This window comes from Bos javanicus, chromosome 9, assembly GCF_032452875.1.
Source record: "Bos javanicus breed banteng chromosome 9, ARS-OSU_banteng_1.0, whole genome shotgun sequence".
NCBI lineage: Eukaryota > Metazoa > Chordata > Mammalia > Artiodactyla > Bovidae > Bos > Bos javanicus.
The window spans coordinates 63,800,867-63,822,856 of NC_083876.1; the positions used below are offsets into that span (position 1 = coordinate 63,800,867).

Here is a 21,990-nt window from a genome sequence, read left to right on the forward strand (position 1 = left end):
GGGCGCCCCTCCCTCCGCCCGAGGTTCCCGTGGAAGGGAAGCCACGCGGGCTGGGGCCCCGGAGTTCCCATTGTCCAGCAAGGGAGACCCAGTCATCCCGGAGCGACTCGGGCACTCAGGTCCCTCTAGCCAGGTGAACCAAAGGTCCGCGGGTCTCCGCGCCGCTCCCCTCCCCCGCCGCTCCATTGTCTGCCTCGCCCCGCCCCGGGGGACACGTGCGCCTGCAGCCTCCCGAGCGAGGAGAGCGCGGGGAGGCAGCGGCGTGGACACCGCCTAGAACGGCTACGCGGCCGCGGCGCCGAGGGCGCGGGGCCGGGCGCGCACGGACGGGTGGGTACTCTCAGGGCAGCTGCAGTCGCGTTCCGCGCCCCCAGCCCCGTTCCCGGCTGGCCCGGGACTGAACGGGGGGTGGGGCGAGCGGGAGCTCGGTGGGGGTGGCGTGCGCGTGGTGCCGCGGTTGGGGTGGGGCGGGGCGGGGTGGGGAGATGCCTGTCTCCTGACAAAGGAGAACGAGTGGGACACGCTGAGCCGGCCCGTCCCGCCCCGCCCCGCCCCACCCGGAGGGGAGAGGGAGGGGGAGTGTCGGGAGGGGAAGGGGCGGGCCTTTCATTCACTCTTGGCCCCTCCGCCGCCGCCGGAGCGGAAGGGCGGGGTCTCGCGCCCTCCCGTGTGATGAGGACCGAGGGTGGTGGGGAGTGGGGGCGGAACCCGCGGGCGCGCGTCCCGAGGCGTAGGCTACGTCGTCACGTCAGCGCGGGAGAGAGAAAGACAGGAGCCGACTCGGCAGGGACTGGGGGACGGGGCCGAGAGAACGAGCGAGGGAGGGAGCGAGTGAGCAAGCGTGCATCTAGGAGGGGAAGGGCGGCCACTTGTGCTTGAGCGGCCGCGAACGACAGTGCGAGCGGTGGGAGAAAGAAGCAGGGAGGGGAAGAAGAAGGGCCTAGGGAAGAGGGCTGACGGAGACTGGTGGTGGTGGGAGAAGGAGAAGGAGGAGCTGGAGGACGGCAGGAGCTGAGAGAGTGAGTGAGAGAAGCGGACGCGCGAGGGAGGGGAGGAAAGGAGGGGGGTCACGCGGAGGCGCGCGCGCGCACCGGGAGCGCGCTCGGAGGCGAGTGGAACTGGATCGGGTTTGCTGCCAGCGGCGTGAGCTTCGGCCGCCATTTTACAACAGCTCCACTCGCGCCGGACACAGGGAGCAGCGAGCACGCGTTGCCCGCAACCGGATCTCCTCGGACAGGATTCCTCCGCCGCAGCCCAACGGGGAGGTAACGACCGCTGGGACCCGGGTCTGGGAAGGGAGCTCCGTGACATTGTGGAGTGAGCTGGGGGAGGGCGGTGCGGGGAGAAACCGGCTTTTCTGGAAAATGGATTCCAAGGGAGAGGGGAGCACGTTGACTGGGGCTGCTCGGGAGTAGGCCGCGGCCCGCGCCGTCACTTCCTCCTCCCCTCCATGTGCTGCCGCTGTTCGGGCTTTGTCTGCGGCGCTCCAGGGAGGAGGCGGCCCCGTGGCCCGCGCGGACCGCGAGCGGCGGCGGAGTTGGTGCTGTCGTGGCCGTCGCCGCGGCGCGGGAGTGGGCGGAGAGGAGCCGGTTCCGTCCCGCAGCCGCGCGGCGGGCTTGGGTGGTGCTTGGGGTCTGGCGGGCGTGGGGCAGTTCGCGGAACGCCCTCATGCCGCCGGCTTGCCGGCCCCGGCCCGCGGGTGGCACCGGCGGCCCCCGCGCCGCAGTCGCTGCCAGGACCGGCCAGGGGTGGGGGCTTGTACCGTGCGCCACGGCGCACGTCTCGGCGGGGCGGGCGGGCGGCCGGGGGTCGCCGGCGCCCGGGGCAGAGAGAGAGCCATGTGTCACGGCCGAGACGGCGGCGCTGGGGGGCGGGGAGAGCCTGTGGCCTGGCGCCGCCGCGGCCTCGGTGTCGAGGGGCGAGGTTGTGCTGCTGCTGCTGGCTGGGGGCTCCGGCCGCGGCTTTGGGTTGCTGTCGGGAGCTGGTGACGGTAGTCTTGGCCTGGATTCGGTGGGTTGCCGTTTGAAGGAAGTTGTAGGACATTTGAAGGCGCGGAGCACGTGTTTCTAATGGGTTCCCGGTGGCCGCGGCGGTGAGGCTGCCGCTCTGGGTGCGGAGTCGGGGGCGGGCTTTGGGGTGCGGGGGTGAAGGGTGGAGAAGCGGGGAGGTGGGAAGGTAGCTTGTGTGAGCGCTTTGTTCTTCGCTGGCTGTTGTTACTGATCTTTAAGCGGCAGGCGGGAAAAGCGCGCACTTTGGGGGTTTACCTTTGAGAGGGAAAAGCCCAGCTTTGCTTGCTCCGCACACACCTCATTCTCTGTACGGGCACAGTTGCATGTGGCACGCTGGCTCGTCCTCGTGCTGGTTGGGCTCCATTTGTAATGTGGTTTTTCCTAGGGAGTGTTAGCAGGTGAGTCAGGGGTGGTGCTAAGGAAAAACGTAGTGGATCCGTCCTTTGGTGCCCCGAGCTCCAAATCTGGCTTGTCAGGCGACAGTGACTTTAAGGCCTGTTTAAAGGGATGTATAGGCTTGCTGGTGTAGAAATTGGTAGAGAAAGTCAAGATTGGGGCTCTCATATTGTCCTACCCTTTTTGAAGACCCTAGTTTAATTTTGCTTATTGCGTTTGAACAGATCTCTGGAAACATGGCTACAGAACATGTTAATGGAAATGGTACTGAAGAGCCCATGGATACTACTTCTGCAGTTATCCATTCAGAAAATTTTCAGACATTGCTTGATGCTGGTTTACCACAGAAAGTTGCTGAAAAACTAGATGAAATTTACGTTGCAGGTAAGAACTAACACTTGCAAAATTACATTATGAAATTTTTCTATTGGATTTCTGGCTTTGAACTAAAATAGCAACTTTTTGTGGTTTCCAAGAAGTGTGGGACCTGGAGTTTTTGCCTTGTTGTGCTAGTAGGTTCTTGTGAACTAGAGGTTAAGGTGTGTAGAGGGAGGGAAGAAGGAAGGGTTAGGTGGTAAAGGCTGGATGGCCAGATGGTTAAGTATATGATGGTAGCAGGTAGCAACAGCTGCTGAATGTTGGGAGCAGGCTGTGTGACTTTTGGGGGTATTTTTGTGGTAGGATTCTGGTTAAATAACTTGGTAATTGTAGACTTGTAGTCAGTCTGTCTCGGTGTGGCTGTTGCTTTTTTTAGTGGTACTTGAAATTGAGTGGAGGTTCCCGTGTCATGCTCTGTACTTTGTTGGTTGATTTTAGAATTTGTAAGCCTATGTATTTACCTTAGAAATACTCGGTGTTCAGAACTGCCTGACTTAGGATAAGATAAAAAAGTTGACTCATTATTTTAAGTATGGTTGAGAGGCCTTCTTTAGTTCATAATGGCTAAGGTATGTGTGTTTTTCATTATATAGATAAAGAGGAATGGAAGAATTTGTAGTTGGCACCTGCACTGGCAAACATGGTCTTTAAAAAAAAAACTTTCTAAAAATATTAAAAGTTGACAACTAATTAAGTTTTTTCTTCTCCAGGGCTGGTTGCACATAGCGATTTAGATGAAAGAGCTATCGAAGCTTTAAAAGAATTCAATGAAGACGGCGCATTGGCAGTTCTTCAGCAGTTTAAAGACAGTGATCTCTCTCATGTTCAGGTAACGTTAATTTGGTATGATTGTTAAAAAAAAAAAAAGTAGTTTTGACTTTTATTCAGTTAGGTATATTTAAGACTTACTCTTGAAAATAATTGGAAAATTCCTTTACAGAACAAAAGTGCCTTTTTATGTGGAGTCATGAAGACTTATAGGCAGAGAGAAAAACAGGGGACCAAAGTTGCAGATTCTAGCAAAGGACCAGATGAAGCAAAAATTAAGGTATGGCTTTTAAAAGTTTCTTTTTTACTCCTTTCAGTTTTTAAAGTTTTTTGTTTGTTGTTTTGACTATTTTCTAGCTTGGGTAAATATTCCTTGGGTGTGAAATTATTCCTTGTGTGTGTGTGGTAATGTTGAGAGTTAACCACCATGAGATAATTTGTTAATGTTTTCTCATTATTATTTTTTGAAGTGTCCTGCCTTCAACAGTTTCTGTTTCTAAACAACTTTGAAATTTTGCTTGTTACCCATGTATTCTTTACTAATGGTATTCTAAATAAAAGATTTAAAGAAATACAGTCACCATATTTTTCATATGAAACCTGCAAGTCCAGGTTAACCGACAGTGGAACCAAAAGGGGAGGGATCAGCTCACCCCATACTGATGGAGAGTGTACATTTAGCAATTGACTGCTTTTCTTAGGATTCTCAAGCCCCCGCATTAAATGAGTTTAGTATTTTAACAATGCCTTCTTCCTCATTCATTAGTGTGGGTTTTTAAGGCTAATTTGTTCATTTTTAAAATAGCTTTTAATGAAAAAATTGATTACTGTAGACGTGTAAATGAAGAAACTGAGGCTGAGAGAAGTTTCCTTTGCCCTCACCCAAGTCACATAGTAGTAAAGTCAACTAGGTTTTGATCTTTGTGTTTTTTACTTGTGTTGATTTTTTGGTTCATAGAAAATATGATGATCATACTAGTTTTAATGTAGTATTCTTAACATAGTGTGCCCCTGCTCTTGAACCAAGGATTCTAGTTTAAGAAAATAACTTATTAGGAAGGGATGGGTGTCAGTTGTGTTTTAATGGTATAGGAAGAGAGAAGTATGGAGTTAGTAGTTAATGTATAAAATTGAGGCTTTCAATGAGTGAATTGTATCTGAACTATAAATCTAGTTTTTCCAAAGAAATGGAATATATAGTTGTTATAATTAGATCAGTTGTAAGTAAATCTACACTGAAAGTTATTAAAATTTTATAAAAAGTTGGAAATTTAGTTTGTGAAACATTCAGTTCTGTCTTTGGAAGGGAGTGGCGTAAAGCTTTAGTGTGACTTAAATTGTGGCAAGAAATCAGACATTTTTATAGACTATTTTTCAGAGGGAATAAGTGTTTCCTTTTTGTTTTTAGGGATTGACATAAAACAGATATTATTTGGGTTGTATGAAGATTTAAGTGAAAGAAGCACAGGGATTGCATAGGGGAAAAAGGAAAGATGAACCATTTAATGGTTTAGTTTATGTGATAGTAAGAGATTTGAGTTTATTTTTGTTACTAACCCAATATTGCACTGTTAAGCAAATATATTTGGGTATAGTAGAAAAAGACTGCTTAAAACGTGTACCACTTTGTGGACTTTTTTTTTTTGTTAAGAGAGTTTAGGAATAGAGTTCTTATCAATTACAGTATCTTTCCATAACTGTTTAATGTTCTTTGGGTAGAAATAAGGACTTCCCTGATGGCTAAGAAGGTAAAGTGTGTGCCTGCAATGCGGGAGACTTGGGTTTGATCCCTGGGTTGGGAAAGATCCCCTGGAGTAGGAAATGGCAACCCACTCCAGTACTCTTGCTTGGAAAATTCCATGGACGGAGGAGCTTTTTAGGCTACATCCATGGGGTCACAAAGAGTTGGTAGAAATAAAATCTGTCCAGTCTTTTTCATTTAAGGACTAAAGTGCTCCTCCCCCCATCACTTAACAGCATTCTGATAAGTTTTATCATGTGCTTGATATTAGTTTATTTCAAAGTTTATCAGCTAATGATTAGATTCTTTTTATTTAGAAAACTAGTTTTGTGCATTGTGGGTGAGATGGTGGAAAAGGAATAATCTTGCTTTTTCCTTAGGCTAACAGTGGACGACTACTTTCTACTGTTTTGTTTATAATAAGAGATAAAAAGAATCTTTTTATGCTCTGAGTTAAATATAAGTTGTTTAAATTTTAACAGTTCACTTTTAGGGAGCTAATGTGTAGAGATTATATCGTGTTGCAGTTTCATAAAGTTTCCAAAAATCATTTTGGCTCTTTTTCTGAGTGATCCATGCTGTCCTGTGAAGCATGGTACTTGAATGTCAAATGAATAAGAGGTTATTTTTCCTGCATCTCCTCTTAAGTTTCTGGATTTAGTTGGAGGAGTGTAATTTGTAAAGGTTGGTGAAACTCCCAGAATGGCAGTAGGTACCTCGGAGTGTGGGTTACTGGGAAATTTGTTGGGTAAGAAAGCTAGGTTTGGGAGAGATAAGTTACTCACCACCTCCTTCAGGAGAGAATTTCAGCTTAATTATGCAGTCATTTTTTAGAAGGGCAGAATAGATAAACCTTGCCTTCAGAGTTGAAGAATCAATATTTTGTGTTGTTCACTAAGCACTGCTCAGTAATTGGAGACCAGAAAATTACTTGACCAGGATCCTGAAACTTTCATTATAAATTAGCACATATTATGAATTATAAGCACACATTAAAAGAGTTCTAAAACAGACAACAAAAACCTGTTGGTAGGGAATATTGCCAACATAAATGGAAAGATTTGAACAAAATTGATTTTTTCATAACTGCTTGCTGCACGGGTGTGGTCTTATGAATGAAATATATTAATGACATTTTCAACTTTTTAAGGCACTCTTGGAAAGAACAGGCTACACACTCGATGTGACCACTGGACAGAGGAAGTATGGGGGACCGCCTCCAGATTCCGTTTATTCAGGTCAGCAGCCTTCTGTTGGCACTGAGGTAAAGAAACTAAAAACTTGTACCCTTTGTAGTAAATGTACATGTGTCTGGTTTCTTACAGAAATTCTCCATGGTTTTTACTGCATATTTAATTTACAGATATTTGTGGGGAAGATTCCAAGAGATCTGTTTGAGGATGAACTTGTTCCATTGTTTGAAAAAGCTGGACCTATATGGGATCTTCGTTTAATGATGGATCCACTAACAGGTCTCAATAGAGGTTATGCGTTTGTCACTTTTTGTACAAAAGAAGCAGCTCAGGAGGCTGTTAAACTGGTGAGTTTTTTTTTTTCTTTCAGTCTTCACATTTGCTGTTTATAATTAAAGCCAGGCCTTTTCTTATTGTGTTAACTGAATGTTTTTGAAGTGCTGATTAGGCACTGTCTTTCACATTTTGCGTGTACACGTTATAGCAGTATCTTTTGCGGGTATAGTTGAACTGACTCGGGATCTATAAGGTAGTGTGGTGGAGTTATAGTTACTGGTTCTTTGAAACATTTGGCTTAGTGATTTTTTTTTAATTTTAGGAATGTTAAAAGGTGTAGGAAAGTAACTGTAGTAGACCGGGCTCCTGTTGGGCCATATCTGGCTATCCCTTTTTAGAAATGTTTCATGAAGACATTGTGATGATAACTTTCTAGTTAATGAAATAGGGATTTTATGGTGAATGGCAGTATTTGATTTAAAAATAGCAGATGTCAGGTGAGGACCTAGTTATATTCCCAATTTAAAGAACTTTAATATTTCAAGTTATGGCTTATATCCTTCAAATTAGTTTTATTAAATTCTGTGACTCAAGTGGTTTCTATATTTTGTAGTTGAAGATGTCATAAGTTAATTTCAATCCAAGAAATCTATCAAAAAGTGCAGCTGTGGAGGAACTTTTGTAAATGGTTCACTATGGCAGATAATTTGTTTTGCACTGTCTGACTTGCGTGTTATATGGGTAATTCTGGCAAACTTGAAATTCTTAGACTGATTATTCCTGAATTTTATTTTTTCTTTCCTCACCATCATCTATATCACATTTTCAGGCAAGCCTTAAGGAGAAAAAGGAAACAAATACACTCCATTTAGCTTTCTATATAGCTTGCATCTTTCTATTGGTGTGTGTAATTGAATATTGTAAGGTTAACATTAGAAAAGTATGCTACTTGGGAAGAATAAAGAATTCAGGTTTTTGGATATTTCTGTTTAAATCAAGGCTGATTTTTCCCTTCTTTCCAAGGATGCTATTACAGAAGGGAGAGTATATAGCTCTAGCGTCCCATTAACTGTCAAGATTTTAGTTTAAACAGTTCAAGTGAAATTGAGAACTTTTTAGGGTTCTGGAAAGATAAACTGTAGAAATCATTCAGCTGAATCTAAAAGAACATTTTGCCAGATAGTAATAAAGTAGCAGCAAGTTTTAATGTGGAAATGTACAGTGATTGAGAAGGCAATGAGCTATCTTATCTTACTACAAAAAGCTTGTGTAGAATTTAATGATGTCAGACCCAGTTTATTTACTAGGTATTACATAAAGCTTAGTTTTGTTTAGTGGTGTGATTACTTAGTGTTATAAGTAATGATACGTGTATTTATTATTTTTAATAGGAATTATTAAACCAACACTTGACTAAATTTTTGCTGCCAAAATACACCAATTATGGTAGGTCCTCACTAGAGTATTTCTAGGTGATGTTCAGAATCTTTATAGTAAAGAAACCATAATTAGAAGAAGATACATAAACCAGTCCTAACATGACAATTTTGAGTGCCAATAAATACACATGAAATATGTTTCAGTTTGGGCAGTTGCCTTGGCTTAACATAATATAGTCCAAAATTGCATTGCTGTAGGCTTAGAGTAGTCTTAATAACATAGTTAAGTTTTTGACTGTAACGCAGAAATTTCCAGATAGTCAAACAGCTATTTTGATTCGTCTAGAAACAGCTCTTGTCCTAAACAAATGTTTTTACATTTTTTTTCTGGGTTTGAATTTGAGTCCTTATCTGGGGGAATATTTACTTTTTGCTGTCTAATCAGTAGGAGGCTCTGCACTTTGGTGTCTTTTTAAAGATAGTCTTAGTACTGGGATGTTAGTACTGGGATGAACTGGATGTATTCTTACTGCTTTTTCTGAAGAGATGTTTTACCATAGCTAGGATTATGGTGATAGAATTGGGAGACTTGCCTTAGTACAACAGTAAAAGAAAGGACTAGGCTTTTGAGGAAATGAAACATTCTAGAGAAATAAAAAACTGAAGTTGATTTGGATGTTTTATGCTACCTTGTTTTGACTCCTGGATGTAACACCCCAGATGTGTTTTTTAAGGGAACGTAGTTTGAAGACTGTTCCTAGTTGTGTCATATCACAAGTCTACTTGAATTACAGCTTTATCAAAGAAGTTTTTGTATAAGATAGTTGAACTGTTCTAGATGTACATAATCAAATGTTGAGAAAATGTCTTTTTTAGATTGTAGATCAGACAAGATTGAAGCAGCATCACTTTTTGCTTTCCTATACTTTGAGTATCTTGAGACATACCTTAGATTGAGATAGTTTGTATATTCGGTCTTATTTTTTGATGTATATAATTTGACAATGACCTCCAATAAAAAATGTAGATTTTAAATTTGCATCTGAATTGTAGAAATGGGTTGATGTTAACAGCTGAAGAGACTTGAAGTTAGAAGCAACTGCAAACTTCTTAGTCACCTTGTTTTCAGCTAACATTTGCCTTGTATTTGGGGGAATAAGAAAATGTATCTGTAAATGATGATAGTCTAGTTGTGGAAGCAAGATCTAAATTTATGGGAAGGTGTTTGATAGCTGCCACTTGTTGCTTGTTAAGGCGCAGGAGCTGTGCTCTGTGCCACATTATTACTTTTAAATACCACTGCAAACCATTCTTCAAGGTAAGTGAAATAACTTTTTTCTACAGTGAATAAATAGACCGGGTGGATTGCCCAGGGCCATGCAGGTTTGGTTTATTTAGCGTGTTCTTAATGGCACCCCACTCCAGTACTCTTGCCTGGAAAATGCCATGGAGGGAGGAGCCTGGAGGGCTGCAGTCCATGGGGTTGCTGAGGGTCGGACAGACTGAGTGACTTCACTTTCACTTTTCACTTTCATGCATTGGAGAAGGAAATGGCAACCCACTCCAGTGTTCTTGCCTGGAGAATCCCAGGGATGGGGGAGCCTGGTGGGCTGCCGTCTATGGGGTCGCACAGAGTCGGAGACGACTGAAGTGACTTAGCAGTACTGTTAACTGGACATAACAGTTTAAACCAGCAGTATATGTTATGTTGCCAGTGAGCCTGATTCTTTGTGTAGTGGTTTAGGTGGTCTTAAAAGGTGTTGAGTGTGAGTCTTCTCTGCTGCCAAGTTTATTTCTGGCATCTAACCAGTTTGTACCATCTTCCTGCTACCACCCTAGCCTGAGGTACCATTTGAAGAGTCCTAGCTAGTCTCGTTGCTTTCCGTTGCCCCTTTACGGTTTTACCATTTAGCCATGTAGGTTAGATCGCAGCATTCCCATCCTGAGAATAATGGCTTCTAAACAAGGCTCTATCTGCTCAAGTTTCTGCTTAACCTCTCTCCTCCTACTCTTCTTTATGACCGTTCCATCCATACTTTGCCTTTTTTGTTCTCCTCAAAAGCTGTGACCATTTCCAACTCAAGTTTGCCTTCTGGGCTTTCCACCACTTCTTCCAGTTAGCCCAGCTGCTGCCTTCTTATCAATCAGATTTTCTTAGAGGGCCTTTCTAAGAAAGGTTTACTACCCACTTGCCCCATGATAGTATACTGAACATGATTTAAAAAAAGAATGTTTAGATGTACTTAAAATTATTTCTTGACTTTGAAACATTATTTGCATCTCTCTTCCCTTCAGAGAATTTGCTTTTTTTCTGCGTCCCTGACATTCAGAACAGTGCCACTATAGAATAGGTACTGGATAAATAACCTGACCGGCTGACCAGTGCTGTCTTATTCAAAGATTTTCTCGCTTTCATTTGCAATTGTTCTCTGCTACCATCAGCCCTAGGGATTAATATAGATTCATGGGGAGGGTGACACTTTGTCCTCTGTAGCATTTGGTGTTGTCACAAAGTCCAAGAGGAACGCAGGCAGGTGTGTATGTGTATTTGTATGTGTGCTTCTGGAATTGGAGCCCAGGGCAACTGGCTCTGCAAGTGCCCATTATGGTCCAATACACTGTAAGTGTCTTACTGAAAAAAACTTCTTGCGAAGACTGGAATACTGACCTCTATTTACACGTTAAGAGTTGTGACTTTAATAGCCACTGATGGTTTATTCACCACAGTGGTTGTATACACCAGTGTACAACCACTTTGATGAATGCAGCTGACAAGAGAGGTCCACAAAGTATTTTAAGTAGCAATTAGCAAATGTTCACTGTGAATAACATGAAAACTTTAACTATGAGTGTACAAGTAGTTTGATCCAGTTCTTGACTTTGGGGTTTCTGGAACATGAGAGGCTAACTACAACTAATTAAAGTGGAAGCTGGTGGGTCACAGGGTAAAGGAAGGATGAAGGGATAGATTGCTTTGAGTTGGGGTTGATAGAGAAGGCTTTTTCCTAAAGAGGTTTGAATAGGGAGGGAAGTGAAGGAAATAGATGAGTTGAAGCAGTGATTTGTGGGAAGAAAGATGAAACTTGTTTAAGTGAATGCTAAAAGGCAGTAGTCATTGACTACTGGACTGAGTTGCATGGTACCATTGAAGTTTTGAGTGTTAGTGTAGGTTGCATAATGTAAATATGTTATAGATGGTATTTCTTTTTTCCTTATCAGTGATTTGGATGAGGGTATAGTTGGACTGATTGAGATGTTTGGTGACTTGAATCTACATGTAGTGATAAATGCCATGGGGGATGACAAAATAAGGATCTGAAAGATTTTGATAGCCTGGGACAGTAGTTTATATCAGAAGGGTGGAATTGAGGGGGGTTGAAAGTCAAGTCCTATACACAACTTACTCACAAGTAAACTGTAGTGTTTCAGCAGTGTGGTATGATTGCCAAATAAGCTGAGATAATCTTGGACTGCATGTTATAGAAGCCGGTGTTTAGAAGTGTTAGAATAGTCTCCAGCTTACTCTAGACTCCTCAGTCTTAGCCTGCATTTGTGTTGTTGTGTTATGAATGTCACTGTTTCGTGGCACTCCTGGAGGCACTTTCCAATTTCAGAGAAGGAATGATTAGCCAAGCAAAGAGGACTGAGTTGTAAGCATTGTGTGTAGGTATGTGAAGTGCCTCATTTGGAGGAGGAAATAGATTCATTGGAGAATTTTTAGGGAAGTAGGTTTGACTCAATGTAAAGAAGACTTACTTGGACAGGCTTGGGAGGCAGCTGTTTCGCTGCTATAAGGAGAGTTAGGACTGAGCAACTACTTCTGGATCAGATTCCAAATCTGAGGTTGCTGAGTTTCTCGGGATTTGTTGACTGATTGGCTATGAGGCAAGGAAAGAGTGACTTGGTGTTTTTGAGCCTGGGTGATGGGAATGTTCCAGGCTGTACAGTTCATTTTGGTGTTCTGAAATACTGAAACTATATTGGTTCATCTTTGTTTTATTTGATTACCTCACTGTGCTACTGGATCTGAAAGCTAGATTTCTAAAACGTGTTAATTTCAGTGCCAACTTTCCTAGTTGGGAAAAGACATTTTTTTGTTTATCTTGATACCATTATATAGTCCTGATTACTTAACCCTTGAGAGTAAGGGTTTATCAGCATTAAATTAGAATCTCTAGTAAGCATCAGAACAGTTGTTTGTAATGCCTTTCTACAGTCTAAGTCACTGTTACTCACTTGCTAGGATGTAAAGTTTAATTTTGACTTTAAGATGATAGATTGGCCTTAAAAATGCTAGAGTAAGAAAAGTTAACTCAAAATATACATGGAAAAGTGCATGCTTAATCTGTAGATGCGGACATTGCTTTGAAAATGTTTACTTTGCTTCATTTGGACAATATGCCCAGAGTCTTTTTTCCTTTAATGACTTCACTGGAGAGCCAGTTTACTCTCTATGGGTCAGTTAAAAATGTTTCCATTTTTTAAATTAAAAAAAAATGTGGATGAAGAGTTACAGTTTTCTTTATAAATCCTGCTAAATATTCATAGCTTCCTATTGGTCAGACTGAATGAATGAATGCTGAGTTGCTTCAGTTGTGTCTGGCTCTTTGCGACCCCATGGACTATAGCCCACCAGGCTCCTCTGTTCATGGAATTCTCCAGGCAAGAATACTGGAGTGGGTTTCCATTTCCTTCTCCAGGGGAATCTTCCCCACCCATGGATCAAACCTGTGTCTTTTACATCTTCTGCACTGTCAGGCAGGTTCTTTACCTCTGGTGTTACCTGGGAACCCACCAGGTCTGACAGTTGTTCAGACTACTGTCATTTTAAATACCTTCTACCTACCCTACCTTGATTAACCAGAGCAGGGCTGGTGAGGATAGGTTAGAAGGGAAGAAACTTTGCTTATATAGAAAATAATGGCAACAGTTATCACCATTTTGAAGCAGCATTATTAAGTACATAGCCCCTGGTCTTAGAATATTTGGAAAACAAAAATACAAAAAAGGGAAAGTGATACCAAATTCTGTCATCTTCAGAGTAACTCCTCTTTCTCTCTTTTCCTTGGTCAACTTCTGGAATTACAGACTAAATGACCAAATTGAAAGTCATTGATTTGTTGCTAAGGCTGGCTATTTGATGCTTATGTGTAAAAATCTAGGGAATGTACATGTCTTAAATAGTTTATTGTGTTCTTAGATTAACTTACTTGTGTGGTGGAATATTGTAGTCTCATTGTCCATAATCCCATGCAATGATGGATTCAACCATAGGTCTACTATCTGCAGATAACTGCATATTTCTACTTTTAAGAGGTGCTTGGTCTAAATACAAATAGTATGGGAAAACAAAGTCCAGGGCAGTATTTCTTAATCTCAGCACTATTTTAGACTAGATAGCTATCATGCTGGGCTATTTTGTGAATTATAGGATGTTTGGTAACATCTCTGACCTCTACTTACCCACTAAATACTAACAGCAAGTCCCACCTCTAGTTGACCAAAATCTGCCTGTTTATAGTCGATAAGTCATGTCCAACTCTTTTGTGATCCCATGGGCTGTAGCCCACCAGGCTTCTCTGTCCATGGGGTTTCCCAGGCAAGAAGACTGGAGTGGGCTGCCATTTTCTTCTCAGGGTATGGAACCTGCCTCTCCTGCATTGGCAGGCGGATTCTTCACCTCTAAGCCACGAGGTCTAGTTGACCAAAATCTGTCTAGATATTGTCAAACGTGCCTCCTCCCTCCCTGGGCAGAATCTACACCTGTTGAGAACTACTGATCTGTGTTAACATAGAAGCGTGTTTTTATTGATCCTTATAGAATTTAGGGATTGCAAAGTATTTGGTTGAGCTCAAATCTACAGGTATGCAGAAGAGATTTCCATGGTGAAGTTTCAGGGAAAGCATTATATTCAGAGGCGTAGCAGTGTGAGGACTGACATCATTAGCCACGATTACAATAGTGTGAAGAAAGGGAAGAAGCGGGAGGAATTTTAGGATGGGCTTACTGATGTTCAGCTATTTGAACTTTGTTTTGCTGATGGGGAGTCGTTGAGGGATATTTTTTTCCTAATAGGCAAAATTGTGATTAAAAAAAAAGAATGTCTCTGGCATAAGTGTAAAGAATAGAGGTAATCTTGGGATCATGATTGACTGACTAGTCAGTCAGTTCAGTTGCCCACTCTCTGCGACCCCATGGACTGCAGCATGGCAGGCTTCCCTGTCCGTCAACTCCCAGAGCCTACTCAAACTCACGTCTGTCGAGTTGGTGATGCCATCCAACCATCTCATCCTCTGTCGTCACCTTCTCCTGCCTTCACTCTTTCCCAGCATCAGGGTCTTTTCCACTGAGTCAGCTCTTCACATTAGGTGGCCAGAGTATTGGAGTTTCAGCTTCAACATCAGTCCTTCAAATGAATATTCAGGACTGATTTCCTGTAGGATTGACTGCTTTGATCTCCTTGCAGTCCAAGGGACTCTGAAGAGTCTTCTCCAACACCACAGTTCAAAATGATGACCAGAGACTTGGCCAAGTATGAACTGAGTTGGGGTAAAAAGTACAAAACTGAACTGGAGGGAAAGATGATTGAACTTCATGTTTAATTTTGAATACCTGGAGATAATGGAGAAAGGGACAGTGAGGAATCAATTTTCTGACTTAGTTGTACTTCCTTCACTCATACCTTATGTACCTGTTGCACAAGAATCAGAATAACAGGGATAGGAGCTTTTTGGGTTTTGCCTCTATGGTTTTGTTGCCTTTTATGATTTATGGTCACTTGAAGATTGTTTACATTTTACTATAGTTTTATAGTTGCTTCTATACTTATACCATAATCTACTTGTCTTTCTCCAGTGTTATCATAGGCTTGATGAAAATGAAGTGGGGGGGGGGGTGGAATGTACAGCCGGATTCAGAATAGTGAGGTTCTTCTTTTAGACTTAGGATTTGAAGCTGAAGAATCATTATTGTAACTTTTTATGAGTGGTTAGGGGAGATGGAAAAATAAGATTGAAGTGCTGATTAACAGAAAGACAGAAAGCTTGTTGACAATTTGAATCTATTTTCCTTACATGGAAATAGTCAGCAGGATGCATTTAAGTAGAAAACAAGGTATTGTGTAATCAGTAATTTGGAATTTAAGCTGCTTACAGATTGGAATCTTATCAGATTTGCTAAATTTCAAGGACTTGACAATTTTTGGTTTAGTTCATAAACGTGATCAGTGTTTTGTTGTTACAGTCTTCCTGTGTCTCAGATTATAATTTTTTAAAGGATACTTGATAAACTTAAGTGTTGAATTCTTAGTTTGTTAAAAGATCTTGCTTTTCTGTATGGGATTTGTGTGTCTTTCTGTAATAAGCACCTGTCATAGGATATTTTAAGTATTTTTAAAACATGGTGCACTTTTCCCCCTTTCAGTATAATAATCACGAAATTCGTTCTGGAAAACACATTGGTGTCTGCATCTCGGTTGCCAACAACAGGCTTTTTGTGGGCTCTATTCCTAAGAGTAAAACCAAGGAACAGATTCTTGAAGAATTTAGCAAAGTAACAGGTAAGTTGGATTTATTTGGAAGGAGGTGCAAGTTGTAACACTTAAGGTAATTGCAGACTTCTATGTGCCAAGCACTGTTTTAAGCACTACATTTATTGATTCATTTTATTCTTTCTATAGCCATGTAAGATAGGTATCTGCATATTTCAGACATGGAATCAGAAGGTTTTGGGAAATAACTTGCTGAATGTTAGATAGTTAGTAAGGAATACATCTGGGATTTGAACTCAATCTGCACAATCATTGTTGTGCTTCCTGTTTTGGAAGATTGTATTTCTTTGTGTGTTTTTATGCATGTTGAGGTTCTGGTTGACATTCTTAGTAAAAATATTTGGTAGGTAATGACTTTATTTTCCAAATTATAGGAATAGTGAGTACTCTTGCTATAAGCAGAGAGCCTACATTGTCTTTGAATTAAAGTTTCCAAGTGACAGGCTTTTATAAGAAAACAGTTTTATCTGCCTAGAATATATTTAGCAAATTATCAGCCTGTTACCAGTTTTCAGGATCATTTGAAATTCTTATACAATACTAAGATAGTCTATTTCATTTGACATAAACATACTGATATCTGAGGCCAGGAGAGTGCCATTAAAAATTAGGTTTTACTTGGATGGGATGAAACATTTTATATTTCTGGTTTTCCTAAAAGAGTTTTGTAAAGATTTCAAGCCTCTCTGTTGTCTAATTAATGGAAGCAGAATAGTCCTCAGGTCTAAGTAAAAAGGGTACCCTTTTTTTTTTTTTTTTTAATGGAGATTTTTGCATTAGGAATACTTGGGAAAGTGTGGATTAGGTAAATTATCTGGACCAGTATTTTTGAGCTGGACAGAATTTTGAGTATTTTTTTATATATATTAAAATACATATTTTAATATATCTGGACCGATATTTTCAGTATATTATCTCTTGTGAAGATAAGAGATTAGTTCTCATTTTGATATTTAAGTATAATATTAGCAAAAAAATCTTTTAGTCTGCTTATTCTTGTTTATTTTATCTAATTTCCCTGGAATGGTTGCTTCCTTTCAGAGGGTCTTACAGACGTCATTTTATACCACCAACCAGACGACAAGAAAAAAAACAGAGGCTTTTGTTTCCTTGAATATGAAGATCACAAAACAGCTGCGCAGGCAAGACGTAGGTTAATGAGTGGTAAAGTCAAGGTCTGGGGAAATGTTGGAACTGTTGAATGGGCTGATCCTATAGAAGACCCCGATCCTGAGGTTATGGCAAAGGTAATGACAGTTGGGTTAAGATTGTTCTGTGTGGTGTTGGTGGGAGCAGCAGGAGGCTTTAGAGAGTGGAGGAAAACTGTGTGCTTTCTTACACTGTGCTTTGAAAGTGAGAGAAGTGTTCTGTGTTAAAGGCCACACACCAGAAGTAAATAACAAGTGCATGGAGGGTGAATACAGAAATTATTCATGGACCCTCAGCCATAGTTGTGTAGCATCATAACTCTCGTGAAGTAGTTAGCCTACGTGCTGTGGAGATGACTGACTTTGATTTTTGTGTGGATTCAAAAAGAAATTTCTGTAAGTTTTTGAGAATGGCGCCATTTGATTACATGGTTTTTATGTTAAAAGTCCTACTCCTAAAAATAGTGAACTGTACTGGCCTCAGCAGAGCTGCTGCAGTTACAAGGTTTAGCTATTATTAGGTATCCTGCTTCAGCAGTCTGTTGAGACATCTATGAGAACAAATATCTCTTGAGTCAACACTTTACCACTTTACCAGTGCAGCTCACAGTTAAGTTACTCCACCCTTTGTCTTTTTAAGAATCTTCTTTAATGGTGATAGGCCAGCAAATAGAGTGAGTTCACTTAAATAAGGAAAGGAGTGTGAGGTATCAGAGTTGTGAATATTAAACAGTAAATATTCTTGAAGACAGAGATACTTAGGATTCATTCTTTTTTCTTTGGCTTATTAAGCTTTCGTTAGCCCTCTAAGATTAAGAAATTCAGATGCTACTTTTAGGAGGAAGTGATAATGTTTTTTAGCCAGGTTAAATTTGTAGTTGTATTTTGAGGATCTTTCAGGATTGGAAGAATTTATCTTAACAATGCTTTGAATATTCTTCTCTATGAAGGGTTTCAGTTAGTTTTGACTTGCTTTGTTAAGTTCAGCTGCTTTTTAAGATGGCATAGTATTCACGTTTGGAGAAGGCAATGGCAACCCACTCTAGTACTCTTGCCTGGAAAATCCCATGGATGGAGGAACCTGGTAGGCTGCAGTCCAAGGGGTCATGAAGACTTGGATGTGACTGAGCGACTTCACCTCCACATTTCACTCTTCATGCATTGGAGAAGGAAGTGGCAACCCACCCTAGTGTTCTTGCCTGGAGAATACCAGGGATGGGGGAGCCTGGTGGGCTGCCATCTTTGGGGTTGCACAGGATTGGACACGACTGAAGCGACTTAGCAGGAGCAGTATTCACACTATTAGGAAATAGCCACCTCCATTTTGATTGTAAAATAATAACTACTGGAAAGTACTAGGACTTGCCTTGTGGCTCATCTGGTAAAGAATCTGCCTGCAATGCAGGGAGACCCTGGTTCAGTCCCTGGGTTGGGAAGATCTCCTGGAGAAGGAAAAGGCTACCTACTCCAGTATTCTGGCCTGGAGAATTCCATGGGTTACAAAGAGTCAAACACGACTGAGCAACTCTTCACTTCACTTCAGGAAATGCTGTGCATAGCGTGTTTTGTTTTTGAGCAGCAAGTACAGTGGTTTCCCATACACATCTGCCACCATACCTGCACAGCCTCCTCCACTATCAGTATCCTTGCTAGAGTGGTACGTTGTTGTAATCAGTGATCCAAATGAAAAGTTTTATAATTCAGTCTTTCCATTAGGATTTACTGTTGGTGTTCTACATCCTATAGATTTGACAAATGTATGTCTTGTATCCATTATCATAGTATCATACAGAATATTTTTATTGCCTTAAGAATTCTCCATGGTTGCCTCTTCATCTCTTCTCCTTCATCCCTGGCAAATATTGCTCTTTTTACTATCTCCATAGCTTTGTCCTTCCTTTTCCAAATGTCACATACATAGTTGGAATCATATAGTATGTAACCATTTAAGATACCTTCTTTTACTCCATGTCTTTTCATGGATTGATGGCTCATTTCTTGTTTAGTACTAAGTATTATTCCATTGTCTGAATGAACTGAAATTTATCCAGTCACTTACTGAAGGACAGCTTTGTTGCTTCCAAGTTTTGGCAATTATGAATTAAGGTATGCTAAACATCCATATGCAGGTTTGTGTGTGGACATGTTTTCACCTCTTTTGAGTAAGTACCAAAGAGTGTGATTAGTGGATCATATGGTACAAAAGTAAGTTTAGTTTCATAAGAAGCTGCCAAAATTGTATAATTTTGCATTCTAATGCGGTGAATATGTTGTTCAACATTCTCAACAGCATTCGATGGTGTTGGTGTTTTGTATTTTGGCCGGTCGTTCTAATACTTTATAATGATATCTCACTGTTTTAATTTGCAATTCCCTAATGACATGTGATATGTGATACTGAGCATCTTTTCTTATGCTTAGTCACCATCTGTGCATCTTTGAGATATCTGTTTAGAATTTTGCCCATTAAATTCAGTAGCGCCTTAATGTTTGCCCAAATGAGTTGAAAATTTAGTCTAGTTTATATTTCTAATGGATTGTGACTAAAGTTAAGTTTGCAGGGTTGGGATGGTGGCATCTTGGAAATTTAATTGTTTGGAAATATATAGAAGTTTCTGTTTCTTAAATTTCAGGTAAAAGTGCTGTTTGTACGCAACCTGGCTAATACTGTAACAGAAGAGATTTTAGAAAAGGCATTTAGTCAGTTTGGGAAACTGGAACGAGTGAAGAAATTAAAAGATTATGCTTTCATTCATTTTGATGAACGAGATGGTGCTGTCAAGGTAAATAACTGGGGGAATAATAGGTATCTAATTAGCGGCTAATGATTTTTAGTTATCCTAAAATCAGAAGGTTTTAGAAAATTGAAGGAAACTCAGAGGTCGTGTAATCTATTCAAGCTTACCTTTATTGGCCTTGGGAGATTGCCTCACTAAACTAAGTAAAAAATATTCGTTTTTAAATCAAAGAATCCTGTTTTGTCTCATCCTCTTGAGATTAATGATAAATGATTTTTCTTTTTAACTTTAAATAAATCACAGTTGTGAAAGGTCTCTTGTATTCATCAGTGCCTAATTTTTTTAAGGCTATGGAAGAAATGAATGGCAAAGACTTGGAGGGAGAAAATATTGAAATTGTTTTTGCTAAGCCACCAGATCAGAAAAGGAAAGAAAGAAAAGCTCAGAGGCAAGCTGCAAAGAATCAAATGTAAGTGAAAGTTGTACAGATTTTAATAGTGATTAACTAGTGAATAACAAATGTTCCTCAAACCTGTTTAAAACAAATCCATAGCATGCTTTTTACCTTTTAAAGAAGACTTGAAATTTGACTTGAAAGCTTTGAGTCAAAGATAAATGCTGAGAATCTAAAGAAATATTTATTGAGTTCTTGTCATTGCATATAAGTGAAAAATCAATCTAGGATATTTTTTATTATACTTTATAGAATGTGCTCCTGAATATGTATGTTAAATATTAACAATCCCAAAATCTTGACAGAATATTTACTTAAATGGTAGAATTTTTTCTCTGAGGAAGGAAGTATACAAAATTGCCAGTTAAGATTCTGCTTCCTTTGTACCAAAAAGAGAGCTCTTTACCAATACATAGTGCCCGTTACTGGCATCTCAAACACTTCATACACTAAGTGTGGGTTTTGAAAGACGAAATGAGTGTATAGTTAATAAAATAACCAAATAACATAATATTGAGGTAAGAAAACAAATATGTAAATGCATTGTATAAATTGGATCTTTTAAGGATATCTGCTTATTAAGACAGTGAAGTAAACTTGTAGCTAGATAAGAATTAAGTTTGCAGTGTAAAAAAAAATTGGTAATTGATTTCTAAGGAGGAAGAGGGGTAATCATTGTTTGATGGCAAGAACAGTAATCACTGAATTTAACTATATCTCAGGTCACTTTTCTGTCTATTGTACTTGTAGGGGAAACTTCTATTTGATAATCAAGGAAGCATTCAAATTTCAGTTTCTGTAGTTGGCAAATTCTGAGCCTCAGTTTCTTTAATTTTAAAAGGGGAACAGATTAAATTATGTACAATGTCTTGTACTCTGAATATCCAGGTAATCTCTCTGTACTTGTCCTAGGATAAAGAAACATGTGCTTTTATAGGGCTGGTGGTAGTTTAAAACAGATTACTAATTAAGATCTAGGTTTTGAAGGAGAATTAATGCTCCGTCTAAAATCCCTGAGTATATTCTATGCAGTGAAAATAACTTTATCATGTCTCTTTCACAAGACAGTTAAATGGTTATGGTTTTTTAATGCAGCGGCAGAATGTAAGTATAGGAGATTACATTGGGTAAGTGATTAGAGCAGTTACAGCTCTGACTTGATAGATGAAGGGTGATGCTGAATTGCAGGTGGAAAATGTTTCAGTATATCTGTTACTATTTGAAAAGAACAAGCCAAAAGGGATGACTGCATGTGATGTTTGCACTTTACCTCACGGCAGTCTTTCACTGATTTTTTTTTTTTTTTTTAAAGAACAAATATAAAAAAAACTACAGCACACATTTCTACTTAACTCCTCATTACGTCCCTGTGAGTTGAGTACTCTGTCTCCCAGTTTGAAATGAGGAAACTGAGGCACAGAGGTCAACTTCCCAAGATCAGTCGCACAGCTAGTAAGTAGTGGAGTTGGATTAAAACCAAGGCAGTCTGGTCCCCAGGGTTTTCACTTTTTATTCACTATACCAGAGTTTCCTCAGTCTGTACAATTATTGACATTTTCTGCTGGTTGAGTTTTTGTTATGGGGGCTGTCCTGTGCGTTATAGGATGTTTAGCAGCATCTTCTACTAGATATCAATAGCATCCCCCTTCCCCACTTCCAAGTAATAACAGCTAAAAATGTCTCTGCTGCTGCTGCTGCTGCTAAGTCGCTTCAGTTGTGTCCAACTCTGGCGACCCCATAGCCGGCAGCCCACTAGGCTTCCCCGTCCCTGGGATTCTCCAGGCAAGAACACTGGAGTGGGTTGCCATTTCCTTCTCCAATGCATGAAAGTGAAAAGTGAAAGTGAAGTCGCTCAGTCGTGTCCAACTCTTAGAGACCCCATGGACTGCAGCCTACCAGGCTCCTCCGTCCAAGGGATTTTCCAGGCAAGAGTACTGGAGTGGGGTGCCATTGCCTTCTC

The 21,990-nt window shown here is 40.9% G+C and overlaps 1 protein-coding gene across 9 annotated transcripts in view; it reads left to right on the plus strand.

Moving 5' to 3' along the window:
- The first annotated feature begins 216 nt into the window (after positions 1–216).
- Positions 217–21,990, plus strand: part of SYNCRIP (synaptotagmin binding cytoplasmic RNA interacting protein) — a 29,682-nt gene continuing 7,908 nt past the window's right edge. For 3 of the 9 annotated variants that reach the window (XM_061427898.1, XM_061427899.1, XM_061427901.1), the window contains exons 1-10: positions 1,182–1,265; positions 2,630–2,789; positions 3,494–3,612; positions 3,724–3,831; positions 6,443–6,556; positions 6,656–6,832; positions 15,564–15,699; positions 16,732–16,937; positions 19,472–19,621; positions 19,924–20,045. In XM_061427898.1, the coding sequence (XP_061283882.1) occupies positions 2,642–2,789; positions 3,494–3,612; positions 3,724–3,831; positions 6,443–6,556; positions 6,656–6,832; positions 15,564–15,699; positions 16,732–16,937; positions 19,472–19,621; positions 19,924–20,045 (1,280 nt within the window). In that variant the 5' untranslated portion in view covers positions 1,182–1,265; positions 2,630–2,641. Of the gene's footprint in view, positions 331–1,181; positions 1,266–2,629; positions 2,790–3,493; positions 3,613–3,723; positions 3,832–6,442; positions 6,557–6,655; positions 6,833–15,563; positions 15,700–16,731; positions 16,938–19,471; positions 19,622–19,923; positions 20,046–21,990 lie in introns of those variants that run through there. The other 6 variants (XM_061427907.1, XM_061427906.1, XM_061427905.1 and 3 more) reach the window with 5 other exon arrangements.